The sequence below is a fragment of the Strix aluco genome, chromosome 2 (genome assembly GCF_031877795.1).
Source record: "Strix aluco isolate bStrAlu1 chromosome 2, bStrAlu1.hap1, whole genome shotgun sequence".
NCBI lineage: Eukaryota > Metazoa > Chordata > Aves > Strigiformes > Strigidae > Strix > Strix aluco.
Window position 1 is genome coordinate 38,723,625 of NC_133932.1, and position 22,433 is coordinate 38,746,057.

At 41.5% G+C, this 22,433-nt stretch overlaps 1 protein-coding gene across 3 annotated transcripts in view; it reads right to left on the reverse strand.

The window, feature by feature from the left end:
- C2CD2 (C2 calcium dependent domain containing 2) overlaps positions 1-22,433 on the reverse strand; it is a 41,271-nt gene that overhangs the window by 11,564 nt on the left and 7,274 nt on the right. For all 3 annotated transcript variants that reach the window (XM_074814418.1, XM_074814420.1, XM_074814419.1), the window contains exons 3-12: positions 17,299-17,418; positions 16,789-16,890; positions 12,802-12,924; positions 12,389-12,509; positions 9,224-9,332; positions 6,117-6,178; positions 4,217-4,356; positions 3,768-3,939; positions 2,896-3,009; positions 354-481 (exon numbers count right to left, since the gene is read on the reverse strand). In XM_074814418.1, the coding sequence (XP_074670519.1) occupies positions 354-481; positions 2,896-3,009; positions 3,768-3,939; positions 4,217-4,356; positions 6,117-6,178; positions 9,224-9,332; positions 12,389-12,509; positions 12,802-12,924; positions 16,789-16,890; positions 17,299-17,418 (1,191 nt within the window). The remainder of the gene's footprint in view (positions 1-353; positions 482-2,895; positions 3,010-3,767; positions 3,940-4,216; positions 4,357-6,116; positions 6,179-9,223; positions 9,333-12,388; positions 12,510-12,801; positions 12,925-16,788; positions 16,891-17,298; positions 17,419-22,433) is intronic.

The window sequence follows — 22,433 nt, forward strand, 5'->3', positions numbered from 1 at the left end:
CTTTTTCTGTGCATCTTCCCTCCATGGGTGAAACACAGAGAAGGACTAGTTATTCTCTGTTCTCACCTAAATTGGTTTTCCCAAATCCCTAGTCATCCCACTCCCATCCAAGGATACCATGCATTTTTAGTCAAACTGTCAAATCTAACAATCAAAACCCAACTCCCTCCCCAACAAACCCACTCTGATTTGGCTTAACTTGAAACAGTTATTGAAACAAACTGTCACACAGACCTAGATCCTGCAGAGACTGCTGAATGGGAGACAGCAGAATGCATGTTAAGTTAATGTCGCACTCACTGGAGCACTTTACAGTACTAAGCATTAAATATAAGTGTTGTTTTCTGCTCTACCTTGGACACCCCTGATATGATAATGGTGCTCTTCTTTCTAGGAGACTTCAGCTTCTGCTTTGCAGACTCACTTAACTGCCGAATGGCTGCTTCTGCAACAGGATCGGTGCCATTCAATACCAGCAGTTCTGAAAAGAAAGCATTATTTCAGAGGGAAGAAAGAAAACCAGGAGAAAACGGAGCAAAGAGAGGCAGAGTTTGTTCTTGACATAAAATTAAAAGAAATTAGCAGAAATGGTATAAACACCAGGCATACCAAAACACCTTCCAATTCACCACCCAGCTATTTGGTCTTGTCTTTTACTTCTGTTACCCGTTCTTTTGAGAAAAGGTACCTAAATTGCATTTGCAAACCCTTGTCCTGAGCACACAGGAGGTTTTGGAAGCCTAGACAAAACACTCAATTATTTCAGTGCATTGTGCTACACTGAGGTGACTCTAATCCGAAAGCAGCGGGTAGAACATCAGGTATCCCAGTCATGAAGAGCCATAGTTCTAAAATGGTACAAAGCTGGCATGTGCCACTACTTCAGGTACCTATTTTGCTCTTTTTCCAGACATCCTTGCTTGACATTTCCAGATTTGCTATGGCACTATGATAGGATGGGGAAGGCAAAGTAACAGTCACTCTGCTCTTTATCAGCTGCCTTCAAAGGCTGTAAAGTGCACCCCCCTTTCCCCTCCAAACATCGCACAGGAATAAAAAAAAACTGCTTTATGAAAAGCTCTTTAATGACAAACACAAGTTTATTTTTAAGCATGGCCATTTCTGGCATCTAGTATGCAAGTACTTTGGGCACAGCAAATACACAGTAATCAAACTCATCAAGGAACAAACAAGGCTAAGAAAGTTAATGAAATGAACCCCCCCATATTCAATTATCTGAGGTGGGCTTTTCTATTAGAAAGAGTTTTAACAACAAAAAGAATACAGGCAGGAATAGCACCAGTGTTAATTAATACGAGCAGTGCCTTTTGTTACTGTGACATTAGTGCAATAAAAGATGAGGCCTCAATAATTATGCTGCACCAAGTATCTCAGATACTTTTGGAACTTAAGAGTATGTGTGCACAAAGGGTATGCATGCCCACGCATGTCTGCACATGTGTTACAAACCCCTACTTTTCCATCTCCCTAGCCTCTGCAAAGTCCCCAGGAACAGCTGAGAGCACCCAGGACAGCATCAGTGGCACTTGCTAATTCTTACTGTTGTCATCATTTAGAACTATGGCACAGCCATGGCATCTTTTCCATAGTGCTTGTTGCTATTTTGGCATGATGTTTGTAATAACTACTACCTAAGTTACTGCCATACTGTAATTTCTTTCACTTGGCTTAAACTTTTGTTCTAATGAGTAATTCTTCCTGCTGTATTGTATAAACATTTCACAGAAATTCCCCTGCACTTCTATGAAAACACTGTCCACATCAATGTGCTCAAAGCTGTCCTCAGATGAGTTTTCCAGTAAGTGCTTTGTATCTTTACATAAACAGTCATGAGAGTTAACTCAGAAGTCTAGCACTACCTTAACATTTCCCAAATTGGCTTAGTAATACCATCCTGCTTCATGGTATCAGAGTACTTCTTAGTCTAGAGGTAGGGAAAGAATCAAGTGCTACTACAGCTATTCAGTTATTGGTTCATGCTCTTCCCCAGATTTCTGTCTTTTGGCCAATATATTTCTCTTTCTCAACAAGCCTTCTGACTGTTTCCAGGAGCAGTCTAGATCATCTCCAGATTGTCCCATCTGCACTCAAACCTGTACAAAGAAAACTGGACTCCACATCATGTGCTGTTTGCAGCTAGACTAGGTCACATCTTTCATTACTGTTCCATACAGAGCTACAGAAAGATTGAATGGTGACCACAGGACTGAAAAATACGCTGAAGATTCAGCTGCAACTCAAAAAGGTAAAATGCCCCAGAGTCAAAATCAGCTTTAATACAGTTAAAGTGAAATTATAATTAAAGCTATTATCAATGCCACCTGACACTCTGAAGGCACTTCAGCTGTATGCCAGGTGACTCAGGAAGGTGGAAAACCAGGCACAGCAAGATTAGGTATTTGCAGTAGCACAAAAAAGCCCAGCAGCAGGACTAGGAAAAGAATTCGCTCCTCCTTACATCAGTCCAGCCTCATGTCTTCTGTTCAGACAGGGGGGACTTCACAATGGCCTTAAGAGGTAAATTTCACAGGGTTTTCATTTTGTGCAGTGTCCCCCACGCCTTTGTAAAGGAGGAATCTTTCATTTAAAAATCAGAGAAAAGATATCCCGGCTTTTCTGCAGTCACCTCCCCTCTCTGAACCACAGCTCATTGTTATTTATTCAAAATTAGTAATTTAAGTCACCAATTAAAAACAGACTTCTGTTGCAAGCCTGCTATGTCCCTAACCACAGTACTTGCTAACATAAACATCTCAGTGCCTGTTGAAAGGCAGTAGCCATATGGGTTTGTTGTTATTTTAACAGGATTACATTAATCCCATGTGCAGCAGAGACAGACGTATTTTCATTAGCAGCTTTGAATGTTTCTATTACCTGTATCTGAAGATGATAAAGTTTTGCTGACTGGAGCACCATGAGAATGGATAGCTTGAACAGAGAAATCCTTTTCAATCACTTTTACTTTGACTGGAGTTTTCACAGGAGAATCTGAGGAGCAAGGTTTTTTTGTTATTTAAACTATTCAAGACATTATTATGAAAATAACAAGAACTTATTATACCAATGTTAAAGCCTGTTCAAATCATAAGCGTTTGAGAAAGTTGTTTAATACAAATTCTCAACATATGCTCTCTATGGTAACCTGACCCCAAAAGACCCGTGAAGGGTAGGAATTTATTGTTTTTAAACATTTTACTGTAATATGCTAGACAACACCCACTTAACTAAAACATCTGCTTTAACAGCTTAAAAGAATGCAGCTCTTCGTAAAACTTCACACAAAGACTGTTTAGAGGTTTTTTAATACTTATCCCAAGAAGAATCAAAAAGTCTACTCCTGGGAAGTACACTGGGAAAAAACTTTGTCAGAAGATGACACCAATCCTTATTAGAGATTATAATACAGACCAAGGCACAGGATAGTCTGTCATCAGCAAACACTCCAAGTGTCTGATAGTTTTGTCATGTGGAAAACTATCCATCAAAACCAAGCTCTTCTGCATTATCACTCTACCATGCAGCTTTAAAGTGTGTATTAAAAGGAGCATTAACCACTCCTCTTGTAAGAGCAAGACTTCATGAAAATTAAAAACCTGATTCCGAAGAATACAAACAATTCCCCCCACCATCAACACATCAGAGAAGTCCGGACAACAGCACCTTTCCTTACATCCCACTCCCCCCGCTACTTCTGTTCCTCACAGGTAATGCTAAGAGTGAACACAGAAAGAAGTGGACTTTCTCACCTGTGCTCAGTGGAGATGATCTCCCTTCTAGACGAGGTTTGGTTTTCACAGCAGTTACAGTAGTGACCACAGTCCCACAGGGCATCACAGTGCGATCCTTTTCTACCTTAGCGGCCGGCACTGGAGAAGAGACTTGCCACGTCTTTAATTCACTGGGTTCTATAAAAGAGAACTAGGAGGACAAAAAAATGTCACAGTCAAGTGAGGACACTAACATTTCTAGCTAGTACTCCTTTAGCATTTTTACTAAGGTTCAGGAGCCAAACAGCTAATTCTTTTGATAGACACAAATACCATGTGAAGTGTTACCATGCAATCTGGATGCACTACTCTAACTTGGCCACAAATAGCACTGCACTGCGAGCGACAGTCCAAAGCACAAGACAAACATTCACAAGTACTTCCTGAAGTAAAAGATCCACCGTAAAACCATCCAAATGCAGTAGTACCTCTGCACTAATGGATCCCAGCCTGGGCCCTGGCTCTGGGCTGCTCTCACTGGCCCTGCTGTTCAGTGCAAAGCTTTGCTGGCCAGAAGGTTGTTTCCTGAACAAGTCTAGAGGTACAGTTGCTTTTGCAGACAAAGGACCTAGAAGAAATAAAACCAACAAAATCAGTGCACATCTGAGCTGTCAGTAAGTTTAAGGGTGAGAAGATGGGAAAGGAGGAGGAACACAGCCAGCTAATTGCAAGAACTGGTTCTACACCATGGGGCAGAAACATGGCAGTTTTCACAGCTTGCTTTCCATTTTGTAAGTATGCCTCGGCCTGGCCTAATACTGTGCAACAGGAAAGAACAGAGACATGAAATGCTACTTATTTGCCACTATTTCTGGCCATTTGCGAACAACATTTGACTTCCCAATCTCTCAAATAATCACAGATCATATGCAAGGTATTGCACTGACTTTGTATATCTGGATTATTAAAAATAAAAATAAATACAGTAACCCAAACCCAAAAATCAAACACAGTCCTCTTGGCTATATTACTTATTACCAGTGGCTTAGATAAAATATTACTACCTAATAAATTATTGGCCAAGCCTTCATCCACTATCACAAGACCCTATGAGTAAAAGCACATTTTTTTAAAGTACTGGGTATGAAGAGCTTTGGCCAATACTTTTAACTTTTTCCTGAACTAAGTTGAATAAAACTGACAGTACTAAAACATGGAGGAATAGTTGAGTGTCAAAAAGTAATTCTTCTTTTTTGTTTGTTTTACACCTGAAACCTGACATAAGAAGGAAAAAGCAAATGGATCCCAGAGGTGAAATACAGTTACTATTTCCAGCTACAGCAGAACTCTGTATCAGCAAAAGAACACGCAGCATGTATGAGAAGAATTTATGATGTTGTGTCATCACTTCAGTAAAGCCCAAGTTATGAAGTATTTGGAGCAAGTTTACAAAGCTCATGCAAACACCTCAACGTGCTCTCTGGTCTCAGCACCCACCTACCCCTTACCTCCACTAGGAAGGTAATGCTTCTCCAAATAAACCAAATGCAGTAATACAATGGAGGGGTTTTCTTGCCACTGAAGGCTAATTGCAAACTGCAACAACAGAATCAAGTAGTAAAAATGTTTCAGTCCCCAAGTTTTAAATAATCTAACAGATTTAGTGTGGTTTATACCTGGTGATTGCTAGGCAGCCTTGGGGGGTTGAAAAGGAAGGATTTAGGATTAACACCCATGATTCCCCTTCAGCCAAAGAAAGACGTGGAAAGCTTAACTTGAAACCAAAATTGCTCACAGTAGATCTGTTAGAAGTTTAGAAGGCTGAAAAAGTAGGATATCAGCACATGGAAAACTCAGTATGTTGACAGTCTAGAAAGAAACTCAAGGTTTCTCTGTAATCTTAACTCAGAGGAGGACAGACACACGTGAACAGTGTATTCTCTCTTCTGTACATGATTAGTGATGGAAATAATGGTGTGCATAGACAGCACTTAACCCAGGTCAATCAGCGTGGCCCAAGAACTCAGCAACTTTCCATGGATTTCAAGTCTGGGACCTACATTTGAGGACAGGCTTACAGAGTTTAAAAACACAAACTTAAGTTGTAAGTTTTCCCCAAGTTGTCCATTTTGTACAAGTTTGGCTGGCTATTTTCAGCTGATCTCCCTTCCACAGATGTTCTTCCCCATTAGAGCCATGCTTGAGGCATGCACAATTTCACTACCATGACAAGTCAGCAGAAGACATCTACGCTTTAATGCAGGTTCAGAAACGTGACAGTTTCTTGTTTGGCTATACAGCTGGGTAGAACTAAAAGAGGACTTAATGTCAACATTTAGCAAGGCTCACAAGCTGATCATGCAAAGTTTATTCAGTTTTAATACTTACTATCCAACTTTCCATCTTCTACTATTTGCAGTTGCAATGCTTTTGATTTGGCACTTAGTTCACTGTAAAGTAAATGAAACTATGTTAGGTCTTCGCAGGTGAGCAGATTTTTGTTCCCACTTAGGTCTTCCCCTTTCCCATTCTGGTTGCCAACATCCTAACTTTCCTTGGCCCACACAAAGCCAGGCACAACTTGCTGACCGAGGCAGGCAGCACTGCTGGGCATGCTGCGTGCATAAGCGTCTTTTTGACCTCAGGTAAGACTGACTAAAGGGATCAAGGTCAGAAAAACTTGGCTTGCTTCTCTCCAGTACTGCTGCCTAAAATTTCAGAGGATTTTGCCTAAAATTTCAGAGGATTTTCTTCTCTCCAGGGGCACAAACATTGCCCTTCAAGCTGATGTTGGTCCCTAATCTGACAGCTACACCACAGCAGCAAGAAGCTATTTTTTCCTGGCAGGATCAAATCTGTAAGTCAAGATGCTGGAACAGGTCCAATCAACAACCCATTCAAAGATGTGCGGTATCCTGTCAAAGCAGGAAAGTGTCCTGCAAGAGCAGGATACATGCAAGTAAATAAAAGTAGTTACAGTCTTTATGTGAGAAGAGTCAGTATTACTTTTCCAAAATAAGACTCAAGGGTGTTGCAAGCTAACAAGAACTAGTTTCTGTGTGACAGAATCAACATGAACTATTAGCAGAATTACTGGCATATGTGGTACTGCATAAGATGGACTAGACAATAGATACAAACCCTTTCCTCCAAGACAGTGAAGCAAACTGGGTACCTACTGAGGAATCTTTCAGTAAAACTTGATTTTATAACCTTCTCAGTAGGTGTTCTACCAAAAACCTCAAGGGCACACATATATGAACTTTATTTTTATATGTTTCCACTTCAGGGTGGTGTGATCTTGGTTGCAGGCATCCCACCTTCATTACATGCTGTGGGACACCATCTATGCAGCAGGTTTTAAGCTTTTCCCTGCTACTACCATCCCTTCCTGCACCTCTAAAACTTGAAAGGAAGAGCCTTGATAGTACTATTGCTGCTCTTCCCATGAAGCTAAAGCAGAGCTTGACATGGTGGTGAGCACACCAGTCTTCAGACTGGTGGGTATTTTTGGTTTTGAAAAAAAGGGGGGGGGATGTGAACTTGAAAGAAGGTATGCAGCTAAATCCTGATCACTCATCTGTAAGTCCCCAAAGCTTACCTCATGCACTTCTGAAAAGCAGCCAATCTTATGGAAAACCCAGAATTATCCCTAGCATCAAGGCCAAATTCCAGTCAACTTAATCACATCCTGCCTGCCCTCTCTCTGCACTTTCAGTTGGAAGGGTTATTATTCTCACAGACTTCCTGTCCGAAATCACTGGGACCGTGTCTGCTCTGTGATACCGAGCACGAATGCTGTTCCACCAACAGATGGCTGAAATGTTTCACAGATGCAGTGGCTGAAGCACTCTGAGATACTCCAGAATAGAAAGCTGTTACAGAAGTGCCTTTTTTCCCCCCTCTTACTATGGAGAAGGGATCGTATCATATTAATCCTTAAGTCTTGACAGCAATGCAGCACACTGTCACAGAAGAATGTTGTCTGATCTGTGTCTTTCCACAAAAGCTGTAGGTCCTCCTAACTAAAATCAGACTTTGTATGTTGTTGGACTGTATGTGTCTGAAGGAAGAGAGCTTCCTCGCTGTTTTTCCACTTGACAGCAGGATGAGAACCAGGTGTGCACACCTCCATCAGACCACATACAAAAATGAGGCCTTTCAGTGGTGTTCTACAACATCAATTTTTCTTTGCTGACTATAACGACTTCTAATCATCTCCACCCCCTGCACACATGCAGAGGGGTCTGGTGTTCTCCAAGTCCGTTACAACTTGTGATGACCAATCCTGGCACCTTCCTTCAAATCAAGCAGCCCCTGTTGCTCTTCCTCTCAGCATTCCTGTTTCTGCAGTGCAACTCCATAACATTCACAGGTGCAGTCCAGCAGACTGTGATAAGGAGGCAGAAAAAGATCTGCGCACTGCACGCTCACTCCCCTTCAAGTTGAGAAGGAGCACACAGAAGTGCACACCACTCCTTGACGAAGAGAGCACTCAGCACAGACAGGCACAGGTCTGAATACATGCTCAGTTCCTTGTACGCTAAGCCTCTGCTTTGCAAGAGAAGGAGCAGATACAGTGGATGCCAGGCTGTGACTAGACAGCGAAGAAAAACATCACACAAAATCAACTGAAATACTACTCTCTGAAACATTTTTTTTTAATACATATATAGAGAGAAATGAAACCGAGATGGGAGTGGAAAGCTACAGAAAGAACCAGATAGACTCCTCTGCTCATGAAGTGCCTCTCACATTAATAATCTGGTAGACAAAAAAGAAAGCGATATCTGCAATATGTTGCATGTCAGCATCTCTATCCCATTCCCCTGGGAAGCTGCTTCTGCCTGCCTGTGTGTGTGTTTAAAGCCACGAGAGAAACATCCCTCTGAGCCACCCTTCCACCAATGACTCCCCCTTCCTCAATCTGTACAATACAGAAGCTACCAGATATTTCTTCGCTGCTGCTAGAAAGTGGAAATGAAAATAGTTTTAGAACTGCTCACTTTTGACCTTATTTATAGAAGCTGTGTGAATCACAGAACACCATGCAGGCTGTCCAGAAGTCCCATTTTTGTTCTACAGAAAAAAATAATCTAGCTAGTTTTACACTCTCATTTTAATCATAGCCACCAATCTTTTAGATGCTAAATTTTTTTGCACATTTACATTTCCCTCTCAGGGGAGCGAAGGGAGAGACATCAGATTCCCTCAAATGCAGTTTTCAAGGCAAAGTAACTTTAAAACTTTGCTAACCCTTTTTTTTTGGCACTGTATGAAAGAACAGGGTAATTTATTATGCCTATTACTGCTGTCATTTACTAGAATCAGACATCTACCAGGGAAGATCTAGACACCTGTCTGATCTCATATTCATGCAGAGGGTAATTAGATATCCTGAAATCCCTACCAGCTCCAGAATGCTAATCTTGCATAGTTTAAGCAAAAAAAATATGCTTTACTATAAAAGTACTCCCAGTAGGTAAGTTACTTACAAGATAAACTCTTCCTTCCAAAAGGGATTTGCAGCATTTTTGGCTACAGAGCTGGAAAACTTCTGCATAGGGTCATTCAACTGAACTATACACGCAAGGTTTGTGCTGCCTGTAAGGGCAAGAAAAGTCAATATCCAGTTATTAATATTCCATCATCAGGAAGCACACTTACTCAAAAGAAAGAACCCCCTTCCTTACACACTACACTTTTGAATAGACTATTGCAAAACTTCCTCACCCTCCCACAGAATAAATGTCTCCCCTCAGTTTGTATACCATATACGTTAATAGTGATGGTCAAGTTTGCATCATCATTGTCCTAATGCACTGTTCTACATAGTGTGAAACATGACAACCCAATTTAAATTCTGGCATGAAGCAAAAAAGTGCGGGCATAAAAAGATCAAAAAGGATAGGGACACAAAATGAACAGCAGGATGGTGGTGGTGTGGGTGCAAGAGAGGGAGGGAGCAAAGTTGCTTTCAGCTGCTTTAAAAAAACCCCAGAAGTTTTCAAAGTTCCTACTGCCCACAGTCACAGTGGTTTCTTTGGACATCAAAGCAAGCTTTTTCTGTTAGCAAGTGAATGATGACAGTAGTGTTAATTAACAATGGCTTTGTGGACTGTGGTTTTTAACAAGTTCATGGCATTTTGGAGTACCGGTGCAGAATTACCTCTACCTTGATCTTGGAATTTGATAGTGTGGCAAATTGGCATATTAGAGTAGTTATATTGCTGCTCCAATGGGAAATAGTTTGCACAATGTGTTCCACTTAAAGCAATTTCTTTTGAATGGCTCTCACAGCATCAGAAATAATTTCAATCCCAGAGTTCAAAAATATCAAGGAAAGCTGCAAAAAGCTCAGTATTGGCTGTGTGCAAAGCATACAAAAGATATGCTGCCTCCAGTTCTCCAGAAGAACCTAGGTTTCTATCTACAATCAGCTGTCCTCTAGTGGTGCATCGGGGCTGTGGATGAGCCCTATCAGAGGCAGAGAAGCAGCTTGGGCCTGGCAAGGTTATTAGAGGAGACAAAGCACTGTGTACACCCAGCTTATTTGGGATCCACACTAACCCTGGAGTAAGTAGTTTAGCTGCTTTCACAGTGAGCTGAGCCCGAGTTAATGAACCTGGGGCAGTTTTCTGTTAACCTAGCCACACACCTCTGCAGCCAGCTCTCCTGCTGCCAGCAGTGCTCAGCAGCCCAGGGCAGAAACGCCTGCATAGCTCACCTGAAATTACACCAGACACTGACCGACTGATACTGAACAAGGTATTTCAGCACTTCTGCCCTGCAAACCCTGGTGTACACAACTAACAATTTTTTTCTTAACAGCAGAAATCACTTTTGCCCTAGATGATACACTGTGGACTATATAGTACTAAATCTAGGATAATCTTTGTTTACATACACTAACTAAGGAGATAAAAATGGGTACAGCCTACAAGCAGAGACCAGTTCTGCTACTGGTTACTCACCAGTCGAACTAACATCTCTATAGGAAAGCCACAAGCTCCTATAACATGGTTTATAGGATGATAATTACCAAGACACACAAACCACCCCTCCCCAATCCTCTACCTATGTATGCAGGTTAGCCTGCAATATTGCACACTCTTACTGAGTTGCAACAGGATAATTAATTATTGCTGCAAGACAAGGCCAGGAAAAGGGAAGGGAATAATAATTAAAAGGCAGCAAGCTATGTCCAGAAGCTAGCATCTTCCCAGCTGTGCAGTGTTTCCACTGGACTTCCACGGGTACCAGCTAAACCCCACTATGAAGCTTTATTTCTCATACTCAGCTCCAAAGCTTTAACACTCCCAGAGTTGCTAAGGAACCAGCAAAATTCCCTCCATCTCCTTTTAGTGATGCCCTCCTTTAGAAAATGGGTGATTTTGCTCGCAGTATCTGGGTACCCAAAGTAGAGCACATCAATTGTCCCCTCTTCCTCTCATTTTCAGGGAGGGGGCAGAGGTTTCCCATAAGATGAATCTTCTGTTGTTTGTACCACATGCACATAAAGGTATCTCATCTCATGACTTTTAAAGGCAGCCAAAATGATCTGCTCTTCTGAAAAGTTTAGTTTGCACTACAAAATTGTAGACTAATAACGAATTCTGAATGAGTTTTCCTGCAATCTACAGCTTCCAGCACAGTTTTATTTACATAGGACATTTCACTGCAGAGTTCCAGAACTGCTTTAAAAATAATTTGTTTTTAAAAAAACAGTCTGCAGAAAGTTTTAGGGGAATCACTTCCAACCAGGATGAGCAAAGCAGCATTATGCAAGAGTCTAGGGCAGAAACCTATTACATCTAGCTGAAAAAAGGAGTATAGCAAGTAGGATATATTTATCCAAAACTAGTGCCTTGCTCAATTTAGCAGCCACAAGCTTCCATTAAAAGAACTGTTACAGAGTTGTTAGTGACCATAAATAACAAGAGTCTCAGATTTGTATTTCCGCTGACAAAATCCAAAATATGCTTGCTCGTGCCTCAATCAGTGATGGAGGCGTGCCTGCACTTGAAGAAGCCTGAATACTTGCGAGAGGCTTGGTGCTTCTTTCCAAAACCAACACCGCAACTTCACTAGGCAGTGACCTCCTTTCTGGCTTCATTTTCCACTTGCAAGAAGTACTCCCTCCCCTACCCACAGAGGTACTTACTGGGGGGAAAAAATCCCTGACAACAAAACACCACCTTTGAGGAGAGTTTACATAGAGGAGGAGAGTTTTATATAAATCACCACATTGCTCATAAGAAAAGCAGCTGTAAAAATAAGGTAATACCGAACCAAACCAATGTCACTGCTAACAGTTAATGGAGAGTTGGATTTCAGCCCCTCATCTTGGGTATACCCAAAGTGATAAATTTTAGAAACTAAAATGCAGAAAATAACCAACTTTATAAGTATGCTCATTTAAATTTGTTTTCAACAATGATGGATTTGTTTACAAGAAAATCAAGATGGTCAAGTACTCAAATAAACCAAAACATACACAGTTTTGTGCAAGCATGACTAAGTCTGTTTCTCAGAGTACAACAATTTCTTACAACTTCTTTGAGAGAAGGCTGTAACCCAGAACTTCCAAATTATTTCAGTCAAAAGGAAAAAAACCCAACCCTGCTTGAAAACAAGCAGCATCGCATGGGCTATGTTACCTGCAGCACTGTGATCAGTTAGGTTTACCACGATGTTCTTCACCAGCAGTTTGAGTTCATGAGCCCTTGGAGGTTTAGGCGGACTAGTGCCCTGAGGGAGAAGGCTTATGTTCTGTACATTCTGTGAAAAGCACGCAGAACAAGAGGGATTGTGCATATGCAAATACCAAGTACTTCTATCACATCCATAAGGGGGAAGCTGACTGGGGTGTAACATCAACAGATAGCCACACGGGAGTTATGATCACAAAGCCTTCGCTGCCAAAGGCTATGTTGTTTTAAAGAATGCATTCCAGTTGTTTCTGATCACCAAACAGTGTTAAAACTTACTCCTTTGTGAGTCATGAATATATAATAAAAAACACTAAGCAGAAAGACACTTCTCAAAAGATTTAGGTAGGAATAAGACTTACCTGAACCTCCTTTATATCTGTAGGCCTCGTACTCAACACTACAGATGGAGAAACTGAGCTGAAGAGGTTCTTCAAAACATCTCTGAGCGTTTCAGATATTGCACATGTCCCTGCTGTCTGTCCCTAAGAGGAAACAAACAATAATGTTTCTCAAAACTTAGAAGAAAGAAGTTGAGGCAAAAATTAATTTGGTATATCTAAACCACCAAAGCTATCAAACATTAACTGTCAGAGAGATACATGGTTTCTGTTGCCAACAACAAAATGTAACAAGAGATCATGCAAATAGTTACTTAAATTTTTATGTTATGCATTAAAGGAAAACTAGAAATATACACTGAAAAAGTCACATGCTGTTCTGAGAGTTAGGAAGGCACAGCTATTAGCCACAAAACCAGAAGTTTCATTAACAGTTAATATCTTATGACGGTGTTTTGAAGTTTTTGTACTGCTCTGCGCCCCACTGAGAGAACAGATGAGGTCATCAGATAAGCGGATCGGCCTGTTCCACTGATTTAATGGGAGTTATGCCAGCTTGCAACAGCTGAGAAGAAGCTAATCCTCTGCTGCATTGGAAAAAAAAAAAATTATAGCATCTCTTGGAGGTCTTTAACCTTGCTGAAAAATGTACTGTAAGGATAGATAGTCATGCTGCTCTGGGGGACTGACTTGTACATTTGCCCATCCAAAAATCTCAGGGCAATCTGTGCTTAACACCACTATCTCTGAGGGATCAGAACAGATCAGAGATTTTGCTTACACACATAGCTTCACATGATTAACTGTAAGGTGTATGAAGATGATGAACCACCCCTGCCCTCCCTGTGCTCCTGGAGAAGCCTGCTTCCCATGTCATGCTGCTCAGAAAGTCTCTTCTGCTCAGTTACCTACAAGGAGTGGATTTTTAAATTAAACTATCACAGAAATGGCAGTTTGGTACCCGATTGCTCTGAAGGTAGCACAGGAGAAATCTTCGTGAGGTTTCTTTTCAAAAGAAAAGATTGAAGTAGGAGACAAAGATCTGACCTGAACAACAGAGGACTCATCCATCTTTTCTCACCCGAAACCACACCTGAGAGACTCTACTATTACAGAACAAGGCTTTAAAAGAAAGGAAACTGATTTACAGATGTAGATACTGACTAACTGGAGAATGCAATAATCACACAAAGCAGAAAAAAGGTACCCTTCTGCATGCTGCTGTCTGACAGGAGCATGCCCACAACCAGCGTGCCATGGCCAACAAACAAAGCCCTGCTGCAAAGACAAGGAGCACTGATGACAAGGACACCTTATTTGCACCAGCAGGAAGATCAAGTGGGGGACTGAAGGCCTAATCCTGGTAGATCCTGCTTTGGTAACACTGCGGCTGTGCACCACCAGCTGCCAGTGCTACCTGAGCCACGCTGGTGCAGCCACACGGCACCACGAAGCCACAAGGCAGTGACAGCTGAAGTCTCAAACAACCACGTTTCTGTGGACATGGCAGAGCACAGGCTTTGCTGTGCCACCCTGGACACCCTGCACCACACTTCTCCGTTACACAGAGCTCCTGGCACAAGAGGCAATCTGTCCTTTCAAAAGCCTCAGTCCTTTCTTAGGCGTAGGAGAATGATCGTGCAATGACTTCTGCACTCCTAAAAGCATGCTTGCAGCCTGCACAACAGGTCAAACAGATCTGGAGTAACAGCCCTTTCCCAACCACCCAAGCGTTACAGAAACATTTAGGGTGTTTCATAAAAATCCCAGGAATGTTATGTACAGAAATCCTGTTTCACTGCTTTCTTACCTAACCGCCCTTTGATGACAGGTCGCTATGGTTCAAAGCATACAACAGCATTGACCAATCCACATAAACTGCGTTGTTCACACCAAGCTCCCTCAAACAACCGCCAAGGAAAGAGGCAGCAGCGTATTTCTGTAACTTGCAGATAACACTCTCTTACTTAAAAAAAAAAAATTAAATTAGGCTGTCTAAAGCCTTGGTTTCAGTAATTTCATTACTTATGTTATTTAAATAAGCAGATAAATCGTGGTTAGTTTTCACTATTTTGAAGGTGCCCTTACCTAAACACTGATGAAGAGTGCTGTCAAATTGTAAAATCCTAGCTGCCCCTCACTTTGCCATGAACCTAATGTGACATTTGTTATGTAATGGTAGCAACAGCAACAACAGTCATTGGACTTCTACTCATAGGTGTTTTCTGATGTTTCCATAGTTATTTGGAAAGCAGTTTGGTTAAAGAGCCTCCTGTCAGCCCAACCTCATTTTTAGCCATACTTATTTGGAAAGTAATGCTCCACCATGACACCCTCTACAAGGCAAGCCATAATGGCTTAATTGCCACCCAAAAAGGCTTAAGAGAACACCTTTTACTTTGGGTTTGTCAGGGGCTAGGGGCATACAGCCAGCTACGTGGCCAGCTTGGGGCACACCAGCACATAAAGCCACAGTAGCACAGCCACATGCAAACTCAAGCCCCGCCAGTCAGCCAGAGTGCCAAATGCAACTCAGGTTCACCCAGCTATTATCAACAGAAAACAGGTTATTATATTCACCTTGTTTGACTGATGACAAAACCACTGTGTAGATAATCACAAGCAATTAAAGGTATTTATTTGTACATACAATATTCCAAAAGAGGAAAAAACGAGACACAGAACCTGACATTTAAGTTTAGGAGCTGAAGCAATTTCCAAGGTGTAGGTTGCTCATAGGTTTTAGCTATACATTTATTGCCTCCCCTCTTCCCTAAGTGCTAATAGAAACTTCAAAGTGAAAATAAAGCCTTTACCTATTAAGAACTTAACAGGCGTATTTTAAAAACGCAGGCAAAGTGCAACAAGTTGCAACTCCTTTGCAAGCCCGGACTCAGGCATCTCTCAAAAAGCAGGTTGTGAAGTCCAGTGACTGTACCAGAGTCATTTGCATTTGTCGGTAACTACTTAATGACTGTTCAATATGTGGATAATCAGCATGCCACCCCAACACATGAAAGTCATTTACACTGCCACGCGTGCACAGTAAAATCTATATTAAAACACACTTTAAAAGACTTGTCTGTCTTTGATTATGAGTTTCACATTTTTGTGTACAAAAACTATAGTAATAAATTACTACGATTCTAGGTCACTCAGTACAGGTCTTTAGAAGCAGTTTCACTATACAATAAACCTATTTTTTAATGTCTTTCAGTTGGAAAACCAGCTTCACAAAACAGAAGGAAGGCTTCACCCACTGTTTTAAGAAAGACTTAAGTCATCACATTTGTGCCAAAAAAAAAAAGTAATTGTGAAGAGTCAAAGGCAGAAGAGAGTCTCAGTCATGAAGAAACTCTTTTAGGGGATGCCCCAATAAAAACCCCCCAATGAATCAGTGTTTATATACTAAGATAAGGTACAATTTCAAAATGATCAAGATATTTTTAGATCATCCATCATTTCCTTAAACAATTGTATTTTTTCCAGAGTTGTTTCCGAACTATAGTTGCCAGATTTCAAAACAGATTTAAGTTAAGGAAGGGGCAACTTTGTAATTACTTTGACGGGAACACAACTACAATTGGTTTTTTTTATTATTTTAGAAGTGGTCTGAGAGAAGGCATTTAGGAACAGACATTTTTCACACCTTTGAATTTGGATGAAAAATGTTTGCGAAGTTACTTGTCTGTCAAATACAGACTTATCTTTAATGCTTCAGTAATCTTGAGAAATGCTCCTAGATTTCAGAGATGTAGGGTTTTGACCGATGAGCCATGGCAGATTTCATTGAAGCAGCAGCTCAAGATTGCACTGCGGACAGGTAACTGCTTCTATCGAAGGCAGCCAGCAGAAAGGAACATGCATTTCTGCTTCAGCTCTTCTAGCCTCACCCGATACCTTAGCTCTAGACACTTCGACTGCTAACCTAAACCGTTACACTGGGTTTTGCACTGAAGGGATAGAGACCCATCTTCTCTGCCATTATAACAAATAAAACTGACTGACCTCCTGCACTGCTGGCTGGATTTCAAAGTTGGTTTCATCAGCGTTAAGGAGGAACCACTCAACTTTGACATCTTCTCCTTTGTCTTTCACACAGAGCTGAAGCTGTGGATAGGAAAGCAGTTATTGGAGTGTTCTGGTGTCCTGTAAAGAAATTGTAGGTCAAGCTCCACACTAAGGCTCGCCAAAGGAAGAATGATACCAGTTTCTAAGTAAATTCAAAGTGACAGTCTAAGAAGGCAGAAGTTACTTAAGCTTTGAGAGTGAATGCCAGTCAAAAAAGGGTATTGTTCTATATACCTGAGTAGTCTACCCAATGTGTTATTTATCCACAGTCTCCTATAGAGGCAACTTAACTTATGAATTTATCACTTGCCCCAGAGGGAAACTGTAATATTTAATGCTTCTCTGGAGTTAACATGAGTTGGTATGCATTTTGCAAACAGGAGGTTCAGCTCAACTTCAGGATGAGATATAACAAAAGGAAAGAGAGAACAACACTTAACATTTTACCTGCAAGTGAAGTGGAGACAGCTTCACGCTGTAGGACTGACCTTCTGCAGCCGCGGGCGAAGTATCTGAGACAGTGACAACAAATTTAATGGAGTCTCCCACAACATTACAAGAAACCACCTAAAGAAATGAAAGGGGGTGGGGGGAGACAAAGGAAGGGAAAAACAAGTTAGTCTTCAGAAGAAGGTTTGTTGAAGGCAAGAAAGCAACTAAGAAAAGGAAGGACTTTAAGCAACCAGAATTATGCTGAATTCCACAGGTGCGAGATTTCTAAGCCATTTTGTTAACATCCCTACCTCCTTCTATACATTCACTTCTAAAAAGCATAGCTCAAGTGTTCACTTCTGGACACAGACTGTAATACCCGGAAATTCTCGTATTTTCCAAAATTCCTTCTGCATCGTTATCCAATACAAAAGTAACACCTCACCTGACACAGACTCCTTTGTGTTTCATGTATCTATATATTAAAAACTCAAAGATCACAATTTTGCATCAGGAAGACAAAGAAGATTGCTCTTCTTCCTCTTCTGCTCCGAACTAAGTAGCCTACCACAGAGCAGCTGGTTTTACCAAACAAGATTTCAGTGGTATCGTATAAAGGTCAAACTTCAGCATAACCCTGCTACTGCAGAGGATGTTGTCTGAGTAATTCCAGTTCTCAGTGGGGTGGGGAGGAGCAGGAGCCTTTAAAAGTTTATTCAAGTCTTTGACCAAACCAAGAAAGGCCCTAAAATTTGGTGATGAAACTGCATGTCTGGGACTAGCTTGTATACCATTGCATGTCTGGGACCAGCTTGTATGCCACTTGACAGCAACAGACTTCATGGAGTACACTCCCTCATTTTTATGAGCAGTAATTTAACTCATTATCACACTGAGATTACAAACACTGAATGTTTTTTCCTCCCTCTCCTCTGCAAACTGACTGAGGCGCTGGAGCTGCTGTGCAGAATTCCCGGAGTATGCAGTAAGCACCTGGTGGCACAGGAAAGCTCCAGGTACACAAGTCAGAAATCACTCATTATGCCAGAGAGAGAAACTCACTTTGCAAACAGCTCTGCTGGTCGAAGACAGCTGCTCGTCACTGTCCCCACAGCTCCACCATTGCAAAGGACAGCTGAGCCTTCCTTAGACTGACTCAGGCAAACTTAACCAGGTTAATGCAATGCACAGACAATGTAAGATTTGTCTGACAGGAACTCTTCATGTATGCTATTAAATTATGTTTGCGCACTTATTGCTTCACTTAAGGGCACTGGAATCGAAGCTGAAGGCTTAAAAATTAATCATGTACCTTCTGGAAGATCTTTATCAGTCTATCCTTAAATATACTTCACCTTCCTGGGCTCTATAGCATATATCCTAAGAAGGACCAGAGCACTATCAAGGGCTTCAGAGCACATCCATTAAGGTAGAGACTTAATTGCAAAGGAGTGGGGGGAAGGGGTGGACATGACAAATAAAAATCCCAACCACACCCACAAGCAACAAGATTTGCCTTTTCAGGTTTGTCTTCTGCAAATTATAGTTTAGAAGTGGACAAATCAGTTTCCCTCACCTCTTCCCTTCCCCAAAGTCCAACTTCCTTCAGAAGTGGTTTCTGACCCTTAAACTCACATTATCAACAAAAACATCCATTACTATGATATAACATAAAGCATTTTTAATAGCTAACAAGAGCAAAGAGCCTAACTGCTTATTTTACTTGTAACTGAGTTGAAACAGAATCACTCCTTTCATTCACAAGGATGGACTGGCATGGTGGGTCTTTGAAGACTTCAAAAATTAATAGGTTCTTCCCTCTTTTTTGAGGGCAGAGGAGGGGAAAGGACAGGTCTAATGCAAAAGCTGCTGATACTTGCACATCCTAAATGCAGAGGTTTATCATTCATGCACATTTCATCCACACATGCATAGGAAGTTCAGTGCATTCAGAACAAGTTGGACTTGCTGCACATGTGATGCAGAGCCATTCATCTGGAATTTCTGGATGTCTAAGAGTCAAGGTTGCCAGGTACACGGCTGATTACTGCTTAAAAAAAATAAAGCATGGCAGGAGAGTCGGTAGATGAGTTAATGCACCACTTTTTTCTTAATTGTGTTTACTTCTAAGTAAAGGATGGAAACAGACGCTGTAGGTGACGGATCTTTCACTCTTCTTTCTACACCTGTCAAGAGATGCTAAATCCATTTTTTAAATATTGGTACTTTTAGGTTAGGAGCCCAAGGTTAGGTTAGGTTTAGTCTCCCGGATTGATTTATTTTCTGCCAAAGACATCTACCAAGTCCTACTCCCCTTCTCCCCTTGCTTTTAATAAAATAACTGTGGTCTTCAGGTACAGAGGTCTGCTAATTTTTAATCCAATTAGAAAAAGGAGTGGTTCCACATTTGTTAACAGAAAATAATATGTCTTTGTATCAGGTGAATCCCTTTGTTCTGGGAGCAGGACAGATTAAGGAGTCAGAATACTGAGAGAAGTAGAATTCTGGGCTAGAATTTGAAGAGAAAGTGATTATGTTTTCATTTAAGATGCTGCCACAAGTGGTGAGAAGTTGATTAAAGAGACCGAACTGCTGTTTCTCTTTGTAAGTGACATTCCTTTAGAAGTGTAGCGCATGATTTTCATAGAACCGAGCAGAAATATGTAGGCCGTTTTCCCCAGAACAGTCACGTGAAGAAAAATACTGAAGCTTCCTGTGCTATGCTCCTCTTTCTTCACGCCCATCCAACCTGCTTTCTCAAATTCATTTTCTCTGCACAGATGAAGACAGGAGAAGGAAGGGTCAGGCAAAGCACCCCTTTCTGGTTGACGAGGAAGGATAGATGTTCACAAGAAAACAGCAGCACCTGGACTGATGGGAAGGGAGTTGCTCTTCAACTTCATTTATGTTCCTCATCTCTCTCTCCCCCACTCATCTTTACCAGGGACATCACTCCAATGAGCTGCAGATGCTGTAACACACCTTGCTTATACGTACCTAAAATTGTTAGTGAATTATCCTAAAACAACTCTCATTCAGATAAACAACTACACAAATGAAGGAAACTGAAAAAGCACTACAGTTGGAGCAAGACAAGTATTTTTCTGAGAAACTCAAGTGTCCAAACACATGTACCCACAGCTATTAAAGTCCTTCCCCCTGCTTTGCCTTCTCCCTCTATATCTTGACTTTTTCCCATTGCAGTTCCTCTGGACAGAGCTGTAAATTTCCATTTCTTTCCTTTCTGAAGTAGCAGCAGAAGCTGCTTCATCTCAAGGAGCACCAGAGTACCTCTGTTCCTCACACAGGGTGTCCTCTTGCCTTGAGGTTTCAGGTTTGGCACTGGCACCCCACCAATCTGTGCATTACACATGGCCTTTCTGTTACTCCTCCCTCCCCTCTCCACGTGCAGCAGCAGGTTCCCTCCCATGGCCAAGGGGGAGTGAAGGGCCATTATTTCAGGGAGAAGTTCTGACAGTCCTGCTGGGGAAGGTCTTCTTCATCTTCCCCAGGCCCCAGCCGCACCACATGTGTGTACAAAACTCTCAGCATTACAGGTCTTGATTGCTTTTTTATGGAAGAAAATCAGTTTTACTGCACTTGGTATTTATTTCCAGAAAGAGCAGGTTACTTGAGGTTATTCCATAGTATGTAAGTAATATAAATCTTTTAACATTTTCACAAGAAAATGAGTATACACCATAAGGCAGTCACACAGTGAAAGCTGCCTTGACCTCAACTGTAGGCATCAGTACACTATTAGATTTAGGACGCCCACAATTTCCCATACTTGTTTTGGAGTACTACTCCGAGAAGGAGAAAGCTCTTTTTTTTTGGCATGGAAAACTCATCTTGTCAATGGGCACACAGACAGTTTGTGTGCTCAGCTTAAAACCCCACCATTAGAAAATTTTCCAGTCAGAAACTTCCGCCTTTTGATAGTTGTAACAGCTGTTCAGAAGAAGAATTACATGATCTTCCTTGGTTACCAGAACCTATGTGTTAACTTCTTGAGGGGGGTTTCTCTGGCTTCTTCACCATGCCCTCTTTACCCAAGCAACTGTGTCACTTTACCAAGTGACACAGACAGACTGAAGAAGAGAAGGCAAATGCAACATCTAACCCAGGCACAGCTAGGGGTGGATTTTTAGAAGTCGGTATCAAAGTGAATTTGTCTGCAAATATAATGAGACAACCGTAGACCAGTTTTCCAAAATGATGGCAAACACCAGGGCGAAGGCTGGGTGAGTGATGGAATGAGTGCAGGAGAGAGTGAGTTACCATGTCAGCAACAGAAACAAAGCAGAAACTGATAAAACGTGAATTTATCTGCTCCTTTGAGACTGACAGCCATACAAAAAAAGTGGAAAAATGGGAAGGGGGCATTAAGCAAATAAGCAGGAAGTACAAGGAGACAGGACAGGAAAAATTTTCAATCCACCTATCAAGTTAAGTGAATACCAACAGTGCAAGGACAGGAAGCAGTACTTATACTTAAGAAGGGGGAAAATACATAAACACCAGAAATAGACCTGCTGGTTTAGCTTCACTAACATACAAGTCTTTACAAACCATTTACAGGTGTGTATTGCTGTGTATTGCTGTAGAGACAGCATAACTGAAGACATGAAGAGCAACAGAAGACAATAAAACAGGAGAGGTTTGCCAGTTTGTGCTACAAGAGCTTGGAGAGAGATTCAGCTGCGGAGACACAGTCACATTGTGCCGTTGGGGTGCTAAGGCATTCCTGACCCCTGCACCAAGCTGGCAGATGTGGCACAAGCCTATAAGAGGCCCACACACATCTGCGGCAGCAGCTGGAAGACAGGCAGGCTACCTGACAGTGCCAAAGCCAGTATTATCTCCACTGAAGCAAACAAATCCCCACCCTGATGTATTCCTTCAATAAGACACTCAGTTCTTAAGTAGGTTAGATCCATTATGTTGTCTTGCCTATTTAGTAGGGTCACCCCACTGATAATTAAGCTTGTACTCTATCATTTCCATGTTAAGGTGAAAGGGGATGTGTTTGAAAGGGAGAGGACAGTACAGTGAGCAGGGAGGTGAAAGCTGGAAACAAGTTACAAAGGAGCCTGTCAGGCACCAACCCTATTGCATAGTTAATGTCCAAAATCCCCCAGGAGAAATCT